This window comes from Pelophylax lessonae, assembly GCF_965119305.1.
Source record: "Pelophylax lessonae genome assembly, chromosome: 3".
Taxonomy (NCBI): Eukaryota; Metazoa; Chordata; class Amphibia; order Anura; family Ranidae; genus Pelophylax; species Pelophylax lessonae.
In genome coordinates, this window is record NC_138770.1 from 626,525,837 (window position 1) to 626,538,233 (window position 12,397).

General features: G+C 42.3%; 1 protein-coding gene across 3 annotated transcripts in view; it reads left to right on the top strand.

The window, feature by feature from the left end:
• KCNH1 (potassium voltage-gated channel subfamily H member 1) overlaps positions 1 to 12,397 on the top strand; it is a 529,531-nt gene that overhangs the window by 111,537 nt on the left and 405,597 nt on the right. For all 3 annotated transcript variants that reach the window (XM_082249762.1, XM_082249763.1, XM_082249764.1), the window contains one exon: positions 6,890 to 7,282. In XM_082249762.1, coding sequence (XP_082105888.1) covers positions 6,890 to 7,282 — 393 coding nt within the window. The remainder of the gene's footprint in view (positions 1 to 6,889; positions 7,283 to 12,397) is intronic.

Here is a 12,397-nt window from a genome sequence, read left to right on the forward strand (position 1 = left end):
CTATGGCTGGCTCTTCGTTCTTCACCTATAGCAAACCCCCTTCCCAAAAGGCAAGCAGACCTACCGGTACTCAGTTGCCCCAGGTCTTATACACAATGCTATAGTGCCTGGCTACCACACCAGGGCAGGTGCAGGCTAAGCCCAGCAAAAAGGCATTTGTGATTGTCAGACAGGCAGAGTGGTCCAATGGCAGTCCGGGTTCAAGGCAGGCAACGTTGAAAGGGTAGTCTGGGTCAAGATTAGTCCAAGTTCAATCCAAGGTTGATAACAGGGGAATCTAAACTAGAAGTCAGGGCAGGGATCAAGTGAAGGCAAAGGCTAAGTTACAGTAACAAGGCATTAAAGCAAGCAAACAGGAAGGTCGAAGCATGTGTTGCAAACACTACTACAAGCATGACACTAAGGGCTAGGCAGGCTTAAAACAGGTTTGGTCTCCACCCAGAGGCTGTCTCTACATTATTCACCCTGCAGATGGACAGTCAGACAGGACAATGCAGCTCAGCCAAAACCAGGAAGCTGGAATGAGACCAGCAGCTGCCATGGAACAGGAGCATTACAGGCTTCTAACATTAACTCATACAAGCCATTGATTCTACTCATGATAACATCAGTCTAAAGCTTCCAGAATGTTCAAGGCACACACCAGGGTACCAACCGCAAATTCGTAATTTCTTAATGAAACTTGATAGTATCCCATAACCTCATCCTTGCCCTAAGCCACTGCTGAGATCCGATGTAGCAAGCACAAACCAAAATGCAGCTAAGCAGCAGTTCGACTTATATTTTTAGTAGCAACTTCTTTCTGTAGTAAGTGAAGCTGAGATCAGGAGGGTAACAGAGGTGAAGAAAGAGGTTGACTTCATTCTACCTCCTCTCAGATCACCATCACCTGCTGTTAAAGTGCAAGTAAACCTATTCTGTAGGCTTGTACCTACAGCTAAGCCTATAATGGCATATAAGGCTTACCTCCAGGTACTATGAATATCTCCTAAACCTTCACAGTTTAGGATATATTCACACTTCAAGCAGCTGCTGATGTCCCTGACACATGTGCTCTGAGAGGATGGTATACCTGTGCCATCTCTTCAGAGCTCCGTGCCGTGGCCTGTCACTCCTGTGCGCATGCGCGGGAGTGACGTCATTGCGGTGCGGCAAATCAGACGGTCAGAGGACACAAACCCAGAAGGAGGACCAGATGAAGATGCAAGCTTCTGTCAGAGCTCACAGCGCGGTGGTGCAGGGCTTTGTTCTAAGGTAAGTATTTCATTATGTGCTATTATGTGTTGCATAGTAGCTCAATATGCCCTTACTTTGCAGGATTTTTGTTTTTAAAAAATAAAATTTGGCGCGTTTTACTTCCTCTTTAAGGAGGAGGCACCCTGCTGCTAGACCAAAGAAAAGTCACTTTCAGAACATTGAAATAAAGGCAGCCAACCAATGCTCATAATGATTACAGAATTAACCTACCATACATACTCCATGCAGATAGTGTCCTTGGTTGTAATTAATCCTGGGTTTCAAGGGCTGATGTTGATAAGCATTCTTGTCAAACTCAGCGTTTGACCTGCTTTGCCTGCAGTTCAAACACCTCACTAGGACTTGTTGCATTCGCTAAAATGCAAAGCAGGTCATACACAGCCTTTGAACTGTATACTATTCTACAGGATTCTACTCTTTTGAAGTCAATGGGGTTTTGCTGACTGGTGTTTGATGTGCGTTTCAAACACATCAAATACAGAAAAACAATGTCCCTCTGCATCTTAATCTACAGTTTCTCACAAAAGTGAGTACACCCCTCACATTTTTGTAAATATTTTATTATATCTTTTCATGTGACAACACTGAAGAAATGACACTTTGCTACATTGTAAAGTAGTGAGTGTACAGCTTATATAACAGTGTAAATTTGCTGTCCCCTCAAAATAACTCAACACACAGCCATTAATTTATAAACCACTGGCAACAAAAGTGAGTACACCCTCAAGTGTAAAAGTCCAAATTGGGCCCAAATACCCATTTTCCCTCCCCGGTGTCATGTGACTCGTAAGTGTTACAAGGTCTCAGGTGTGTTAAATTTGGTGTTATCACTCTCACTCCCTCATACTGGTAACTGGAAGTTCAACATGGTACCTCATGGCAAAGAACTCTCTATGGATCTGAAAAAAGAATGGTTGTTCTACATAAAGATGGCCTAGTATATAAGAAGACCAGCGGCTGAACAGGGCAGATTCCACTCAGAACAGGCCTCACCATGGTCAACCTAAGAGATTGAGTGCACGTGCTCAGCGTCATATGCAGAGGTTGTTTTTGGGAAATAGACGTATTAGTGCTGCAGAGGTTGAAGAGGTGGGGGGTCAACCTGTCAGTGCTCAGACCATACGCCGCACACTGCATCAAATTGGTCTGCATGGATGTCGTCCCAAAAGGAAGTCTCTTCTAAAGATAATGCACAAGAAAGTCCGCAAACAGTTTGTTGAAGACAAGAAGACTAAGGACATGGATTACTGTAACCATGTCCTGATGTCTGATGAGACCAAGATAAACTTATTTGGTCCAGATGGTGTCAACCGTGTGTTGTGGCAACCAGGTGGGGAGTACAAAGACAAGTGTGTCTTGCCTACAGTCAAGCATGGTGGTGGGAGTGTCATGGTCTGGGGCTGCATGAGTCTTGCCGACACTGGGAAGCTACTGTTCATTGAGGGAACCATGAATGGCTACATATAATGTGACATACTGAAGCAGAGCATGATCCCCTCCCTTCGGAGGCTGGACCGCAGCGCAGTATTCCAACATGATAACGATCCCAAACACATCTCCAATACAACCACTGCCTTGCTAAAGAAGCTGAGGGTAAAGGTGATGGACTGGCCAAGCATGTCTCCAGACCTAAACCCTATTGAGCATCTGTGGGGCATCCTCAAACGGAAGGTGGAGGAGCGCAAGGTCTCTAACATCCACCAGCTCCGTGATGTCGTCATGGAGGAGTGGAAGAGAACTCCAGTGGTAACCTGTGAAGCTCTGGTGAACTCCATGCCCAAGAGGGTTAAGACAGTGCTGGAAAATAATGGTTACCACACAAAATATTGACAATTTGGGTCCAATTTGGACATTTTCACTTAGGGGTGTACTCACTTTTGTTGCAGTTAGACATTAATGGCTGTGTGTTGAATTATTTTGAGGGGACAGAAAATTTGCACTGTTATACAAGCTGTACACTCACTACTTTACATTGTAGTAAAGTGTCATTTCTTCAGTGTTGTTCACATGAAAAGATATAATAAAACATTTTACAAAAATGTGAGGGGTGTACTCACTTTCGTGAGATACTGTATCTATCTATCTATATTTATTTTCTTTCTTTTCTATTTATTATCTATCTATCTACTCTATCTATATCTCTCTATTTAATTATCCTCTAAGGGGGGAAGATGTGGGGGTTTTTCCCACTCTTGCTTTGGGCACCCTAATATCTCATTCCAGCTTTGCCTTGGGCCAACTGCAGCCCTGAATACAATAAACACTGCACAGATCTCTCTGTATTATGTGCAGCACAAATCACAAGACCACATTTCAATACATCATGTAAAATGTATGCGGCTCTTTATCCAATTGATTATGCCATTATTCAGATTAATGAGATATTGACTGTTTACAGTTTGCAAGATCTTAGTTCCCCATACAAACTCATAAGAGTGCATGTCTGCTTATAGATCAGTATTAGGTTGGGGTCATTAGCGAGAAAGGCTTTTAGAGCAGTATAAATTGGCATAGATTATTCTAGAGAGAATTTAGAATGTTCTTTATAGACCTGATTAATCTACATCTGTTTACCTCGCTAAGTAAAATATGAAAAATAGGCATCATTCACAGCTCTTTAAAGAGGGCTAAATAATGATTTTGAATATGTTTTATTTTGTTTAATAACATTACAAAGCGTTATTTGCTTGTAGAAAGGTAAGTATAAAATGTTGAATATGAAAATGTAATATTTTCATTTTCCACCAGAAGTTGGAGGGCAGGGTTTTTTTTTTCTATGTTTTCCTGAGTGATCTTACCTACTTTACACAATAAAGCCTGTTGTTAAGCTCAGTAACTCAAGCTGAACTTTATACACAAAACTAAATGAGTCAGAGGAGTGACTCCTCTTCCTACCCTCACATGGTTTTTAGGAAACTTCAGAGAAAGTTTAGTAACAGAAAGAGAACCTGCTCTCTGTATTAAATCTGTATTTGTAAAACAATGTTTTTGAAAAATACATTTCTAAAAAGGTATATAATTTAGGGATAGGGGGGCCTGTGGCCACCTTCATAAAATTGTGTTAAAACATTTCCCATAGGTTTACACATGATTTTGTACCATGTCTGCTCTTCACCTTTTACTTTTATTTGCACTAAATATATACAATCTTCATAATGGCGAAAGGATATGGTCAGAATAAACATGTCCCACAGTAAACACTAGTGTGTCTGTTGGCAGCAGGAGGTATTGGATGTGCCTAAGAATGCCTGAATGTATCTTAAAGAGTAACTCAACTTTCCTAAAAAAATAAAATAAAAAATATAGCGAAAAAAAAAACTAACAGCAATATTTTTCTGACTCCAATTGTTGTAATAGTGACTTATCCCTTGCTGAGATCTATCCCTGGCCTGTATAAGCAGATACAATCACCTCGGATAATCGTTTTCAGATAGCTGAATTCACCAGACACCGTTTCTTTCCATCCACATAGGTTTTTTTTGCAAGCAATAGGTATAGCAGACAACAAAATGTGGTAGATGATTGAAAATGGTATCTGCAGGTCAAAACATGGTAAAGTTTTCCTGGATGGGAGCAGATTGTGTGAAAGGCCTAGACAGATGTGGCCATCTCTATCCCCACAAGCATAAAGAAACGGGAACAGGAAACACATCATCAATGGGAGGGGACAGGAAGGAACACAGAAGGAAAAACAGAATGGCAAGTGCAACAACCAAAATAACCACAAGATGGCAGGATAATGACCAAATATATAGACTTTACCATAACTATGCATTATATCTTACATATTGGTGTAACAGCACAAATATACTAATATAATATAGCATTATTTGCTATACAGGGCATATCATGTAATATAATGTTATTTAAAATTGCCTTTCCTTTTCAATCTGCAGCCCCTGTAATTTTCTGTAAATTTCCGTTGGTGTATAGAACGTCTCCAGAAATGTAATTTCCTGCTTGTGTGATTGGCTCACTGATTTTCCCAGAAGTCTGCACTAAGATGCAAGACAAACTTTTGGCAAAAAATTCAGTTTTGGTGAGATGCTCCCTAAGGGTTTAATATTTCTAAAGTGATGCAGACAATGCAGTTTTCCTCATTGGAACACTGAGAGTGCACCAGGCGATTATAATGAACCAGACCCTCCCATTCAGGATCAGTCCTCAAAGGACATTGTAAAACAAACAGCTATTTCTTCAGAGCAACAAAAGGTAGAAATCTCCTACAAAGTTTGCTAAGCTCCCTTCAATGGGCATTGATAACCCAGAGGGAATTGTTTATTTATTTTTTTCTCAACAAAAGTGTGGTTACTCTTTATGTAATCATCCATAGCACCTTAGGAGCCCTATGACCCAAGGTGCTTTATTGTGTAAATGTTCCTGAAGCAAAAAAAGCAAGTAGGGCTAGCATGACAGGGTAATCAGGGAAAGAGAGGGTTAATGTTGAAAGGAAAGAAAGAAAATGGTTTTTGTCCCTTGCTGGATTGGTGGGTTTCAGTAGGGGAGGGTCTGCTGAGGGTCTGGTAGGAGGGTCAATAAACTTTCTGGTATCCGGTGAAGAAGCCATGTGGAGGAAGAACATTCCTGCCCGCCCAACCCTGTATTGATCAGTTCTTCTTTAGGTGGTAAACTTGACCTGGCGGTTGGGGTCTTTGGAGCCGTATTAAAATCTGCTGTGATTATCATATATGGGGACCCATCTGAGGTATGGAGTCCCCTGTGGAAGGCCAGTTAATGGTGGGTTAACTGGTAAGCTAAACTGAGAGGTATCTGCAGAATTTTGAGGCTGTCCCCGAGCCGGCGTGGTATGGCTGGGGACCGTGTAAGTAGTTACGCAGATAGCAAAGTGGATACTTGATACTTGGGGCCTCCAAAGATCAGCATTGTTATTGTATTAGTTTATTTTGTTCCTGTTTAAGGAATGTTTATTTTATTTGGTCATTGGGTAATAAATGGCCACTACGGCCAATTTTTACTCCAAAATGGTGTCATGGTGGCTATTTCGTTTCGTTGGGGTAAAAGGGTCGGGATAGGTTCGCGGTCTTTATTTATGTGGGAGCTAATTACATCTGTGGTGCCTAGGTCAAGTTTCAACCTGCCTCCTCCTGCCTCTCATTACTGGTCTGTAACTACGACAGATGATCCCACTGACCAATGTAGGTCGAGGAGGCTGGAGGGGTTGGCCAAGTTGGTATTTACAAAGTAGATAAGGGGCTGGTTGGGGGAATAAGGAGTTTAGTAGTGAGACCACATCCCGATTAATTGATGAAAGAGAAGAAAACCCCCCAGTGGGACTTCAAAAGTCCCACTGGGAGGTTTTCTCCTCTTTCTCGTATTTACAAAGTACAGCATCCTATGAATCTGTAAGTTGTCAAAGGTATGTTCAGGCATCTCTAGGTAATCTATACAATGCTGCTGATATTTTTACTGATATATCCCTCACCACTCCCTTTAGCCTCAAGGAGAAAATAAAATATCCATTATCTCGGGGTATGGAGGAGGATGTGACTTACTTCCCTTCCTCTTACAGTATATGATAGAGTTGGTGGATGGTGATTGGCCCACAAAGTAGATTATATTGGTGAAAATAAGTCCAGTGCAATATTTTACCATTATCCATTTTATCTTCTAGGTGCTGCAGCTCGGTTCGGAGATTCTTCCGCAATACAAACAAGAAGCCCCGAAGACCCCTCCTCATATCATTCTTCATTATTGTGTTTTTAAAACCACCTGGGATTGGGTCATCTTGATATTAACGTTTTACACTGCTATTCTAGTCCCTTACAATGTCTCCTTCAAAACCAAACAGAACAACGTGGCCTGGCTGGTGGTGGACAGTATTGTGGATGTCATATTTCTGGTGGACATTGTGCTTAATTTTCACACAACCTTTGTTGGGCCCGCTGGGGAAGTCATTTCGGACCCAAAGTTAATACGAATGAACTACTTGAAGACATGGTTTGTCATCGATCTCTTGTCCTGTTTGCCGTATGATGTCATCAATGCCTTTGAAAATGTGGATGAGGTCAGTAATGTTTGATTATTTTGACATATTTATGTTCCAGGTTCCAAATGCAGTAACTGAATCATGAAGTGAAACTGTCATGTAGTTGTCATTCTAAATATGAAATGCTAACAAAATAAAATTTTAACCTTTACCGCCATTCACTGGGACGACCAGTGTGCTGCTGTTTTTCCTCCCCAAGCTTTTTGAGCCCCCTTAATGCAGCTGAGAACAGAGAGTATGTGATCACTTATAAAAAAGGAAAAATAAAGTTATTTATAATTATATGTATATATATATATATATATTGTCCACCCTTTGCAGCTATAACAGCTTCAACTCTTCTGGGAAGGCTGTCCACAAGGTTTAGGAATGTGTCTAACGGGAATGTTTGACCATTCTTCCAGAAGCGTATTTGTGAGGTCAGGCACTGATTTTGAATGAGAAGGCCTGGCTTACAGTCTCCACTCTAACTCTCTATACACTCTATACACACACACACACACACTATATTACCAAAAGTATTAGGAAGCCTGCCTTTACATGAACTTTAATGGCATCCCAGTCTTAGACCATAGGATTCAATATTGAGTTGGCCCACCCTTTGCAGCTATAACAACTTCAATTCTTCTGGCAAGATTTAGGAGTGTGTTTATGGGAATGTTTGACCATTCTTCCAGAAGTGCATTTGTGAGGTCAGGCACTGATGTTGGAGAGAAGCCTGGCTCACAGTCTCCTTACTAAGTCATCACAAAGGTGTTCTATCAGGTTGAGGGCAGGCCAGTCAAGTTCCTCCACCCCCCAGATTTTGCACTTTTTAAGTACATTTTAGTAAATCAATCCCTAAGTCTCCCGTAGCCGAGTGACTTTTGACTAGACTTCTATAGACTTACTACTATATTTCTCATATGCGCAGTGGCAGCCACCCCCTAGTTTGCATGTGGGGCGCTGGACTCAGCTTTCTATGAGTTTTTTTTTAAGAACAGGATTAGAGCCTGAGGTTGAAAAAGATTGGGCTTGGGATGCAGTGAAGCCACCCACTTGTGAAACTAGCAAATCAATATTCCCTATAAGTTTCCGTCTTCTCCTCCTGGCCAATCAGGAAAGGAGGCGGATCTAAAGTAGACCAGGTTAGCCGGGAGGAGAAGCTGGGGAAGCCGTGGCGCTGTGACCCTGGAGGGGTGAGTACCACAATGTGAATAGGTTTTACTCCCCATCTTTCGATCCTATGTAGTTTTTACATTGCTAAACTCACCACATCGTGTGGTGCTATATCATTAGACCCTTCATGATATCCTGAGCCTCCATGTACCAGGGTGCCTAGGAGACCTTTTTCTTAAAAAGCTCCTGAGCGAAATCTTCAACCATAGGTCCAAATACTGATACTGCTCTCACTCCCCCGTGTGGTTAACACTGTGCCCTTCTCAAGATTCTCCACCAACCTAGTACAGTACTGCTCAACATATCTAGGTCTAATCCTCATATCATTGTCTATTGTACTTCCCTTTCATCAAAACATTTGTCTATCGTTGACACCATGTCCAGGAACATGCTGCTATTAGCCCCCTTTGGTCGCATCTCCATAGGAATTTCTCAGAGCTTTGCTGGCGGACTACTTTGGGAAAGCCGAGGCGTGGTTTCCCTACTCTGGATCACTGACACTATATACTCCTCACTAAATGTGGAAGCTAGCTGCATTACACAATACCCCTTTTAACCACTTAAGCCCCGGAAGGTTTACCCGCCTTCATGACCAGACCATTTTTTGTGATACTGTACTTCGTTATTTTAACTGACAATTGCGCGGTCATACAATACTTTACCCAAATAAAATGTATGTCCATTTCTTCCCCACAAATAGAGCTTTTTTGGTGGTACTTTACTTTTTGGGTTTTTATTATTTGCGCTATAAACAAAAAAAGAGCAAAAATTAAAAAAAAAAAAAAAAAACCAGCAACATTTTTTTACTCACTGCTATAACACATATCCAATAAAAAAAAAATAAAAAATCTAATTTAGGCCAATACTTTTCTGCTACAAATTATTGGTAAAAAAAAATCCCAATAAGTGTATATTTATTGGTTTGTGCAAAAGTTATAGCGTCTACAAACTATGGGATATATTTATGGCATTTTTCTCTTTTGTTTACTAGTAATGGCGGCGATCAGCGATTTTTAGCGGGACTGCGAGATTGCAGCGGACAAATTTAACACTATGTGACACTAATACAGTGATCAGTGCTAAAAAGAAATGCACTATAACTGTACTAATGACACTGGCAGGGAAGGGGTTAACATCAGGAGCAATCAAAGGGTCAAGTGTGCTCTTAGGGAGTGCTTTATAACTGTGTGGGGGTGGCCTAAATGGAGGAAGACAGAGATCCCTGTCTCTTAGCAGAAACACAAAATCTCCATTTTCTTCTCTGACAGAAGGGCTTTCTGCCTTGTTTTACATAGGCAAACCACTGTTCTGCCTCTCCTGTGAAAGATCAGTGGGTCCCAGCGGACATTGCGTCCACCAGACACACTGATTGGCTTCTACTGTGTCCAATCACAGCAGGAGCGGGTCACCGGTGGTGCACGCACGCGCGCCACAGACCCTGTGGACAAAATCATGAACATGTACATGTGCGCAGGAGGGCCGCCCTGCCGCAGTATATCTGCGTGGGGCGGCCCTCAATTCGTTATATGAAATACTTGTAAAGATATGTAAAGTTTTTTAATAAGACCTTCCCAATTTGCAAAACTCTATTTAAGCGTTAAGGTTTGTTTTTACCTTGTCATTAAGATGTTATAAAGTCATACGTTTTTTTTTTTTTATTGCATTCTATGCATTAGGATATAAAGCCTTCTCTGTGCAGCAGCCCCCCTCAGCCCCCCTAGCACTTACCTGAGGTCCCTCTCTGTCCAGGAGTGCCTCAGTCGATTGAGATTCTCCTTCCTGATTGGCTGAGACACAGCAGCAACGCCATTGGCTCCTGTGGCTGTTAATCAAAACCAGCTAGCCAATCAGGGGAGAAAGGGGGCAGGGCTGATTCAGGGCTCTGTGTCTGAATGGACACAGGCAGCTGTGACTCAGCTTGGGTGCCCCCCTAGCAAGCTGATTGCTGTGGGGGCACTGAACAGGAGGGAGGGGCCAGGATCACAGAAGAGGGACCCGAGAAGAGGGGGACACGGGCTGCTCTGTGCAAATCCACTGCACAGAGGAGGTAAGTATAACATGTTTGTTATTTTTATAGGAAAAATAAGACTTTTTAATCACTTTAAGGGTTGAAGAAGTGCTTGTTTACATGACCTGAAATTTTAATGCCCTAATCCTGTATAAATATACTGAACAAGGGCCATAAAACAAGCTTTAATGTCAAGGTTGGGGTGTCAGCCTACTTTTCATCACGCTTTATCATTGTCTATTAAAGCAGTTGAAACTGTTATTTTCAAATGGCCAATTCAGCTAAAGTGGCCCAAATTATTGTGTTCAACAGACTCTTCAGAAAACAGATTCAGATCAGGGGAAGCTCGTGTCATCCAGAGCTTGAAGTATAGATATTTGCCTCTACCCATGCTGTAGTTTGCATCCTGCTAAATGATCTGTTCAGGCGGCCGCTAATGTCTTCTTGTTGAGTGGTTTTGAAACACGCAACTTTATATGAATTTCTGGCTGGATGATCACGGTGTGGAATAGGAACGCTGCAATTAGCTTTTTCATTTAGAGAGCGATTCCAGGAAACAATCAGGGAGCTAAAGCTGATCAGAAAACAAAGTCGCTGTGCGAAAGTCATAAGATTCACTTTTATGAGATATTGTACATTTTGCATAAGAATACAATTTGACTGCACACACACTTTTGCCATATCTATAGCATTGCTGCTTCTGATTTACTCATCTACAGAATGCACATATTACGTGACGCTGAGTTTGTTGTCATTATTCCCCAGTCCTCTTTATTAAAGTGGAGTTCCAGGCTTTTTCACAACTCACCCCCCCGGGTTTGTCATTGCATCCTGTATTCTCATTGCTTAGTTGTTTTATTTTCCCCAGCAGCGCAAATCCCTTTTTTTTGTTGGATTCCCCCACCTCCAGCGGCGAGATACGTCATGTCTGGGCGCACATTGGCTCCTGGGGTATGAGTGTCATCAATCCCAGGATTCAATGTGCCTCCGCCAATTTAAGCCAGCAGCGTCATGTCCTGGAACTAGATAGCAGTGGGCTATAATTAAATGCAAGCAGTGTAAGTACCTGAATATCATCTGTACAGCAGGCCTAAGCCTGGGGAGAGGGAAAAAGCAACAGGCAGTCGGTTGTGTTAGTGACATGCTGATAGGAGGAGACAACAGGGTGACAATCTATTGCCTCGTTTCCACTGAGCGGATCAGTTCGGGTCAGTTCGGTACGGTACGCTATTTTGAGTGTTTCCATTATGAAAGTGGCCCATGCAACCGAACCAAACCGCACCATTCCTGGTCCTCCTTCAGATGTAGGGCCATAGGAAATGTATGGTACGGTTAGGGCGGAGCTACTGGCGTAACCAGGGCCGCTGATAGGGGGGGACCACCAGCCCTCTTGTAGGGGGCCCAAGCACACAGGGGGGCCCACACAGAGAGGGGGATTAGTGATGGACAACAAATACAGAAATCTTCCTCCAGCACCTGAATCTGATCTGTCCCTCTCCCTGCTATCAGCTTTTATCTGCTGAGAAAGAGACAGTTGTCCCTCACTAATCCCCCTCCCTGTGTGCCCCCCCCTCCCAGCACTGGCTCTAATGTTATTTCTGCTCAGGAGTTTATTTGTAACTTTATTTCTCTCTCTCTCTGTCTCAATGATCACTGAGCTCCAACTGCCCAGCCTGTATATTTTTCTCATCGCATCTTCATTTTTATTTAACATAGTTTTTTTTTTTAAGCTTTAGCAGGAATTATGCGAGTTATGTTCTATTTGTGTCTGATAATAGTGATTTTGTTGTAATTATAGCTAAATATATCTTTAATATTTTCTTGGGGGGGGGGCTGCCAGGTAGTCTGTACGGGGCCCCGCGATTTCTAACAGCAGCCCTGGTCGTAACACAATACATTCCACTGATTGACAAACGTCAATGCTCATGTAAAACAAAAGCACAAAACAAATACCACGTTGGTGTGAA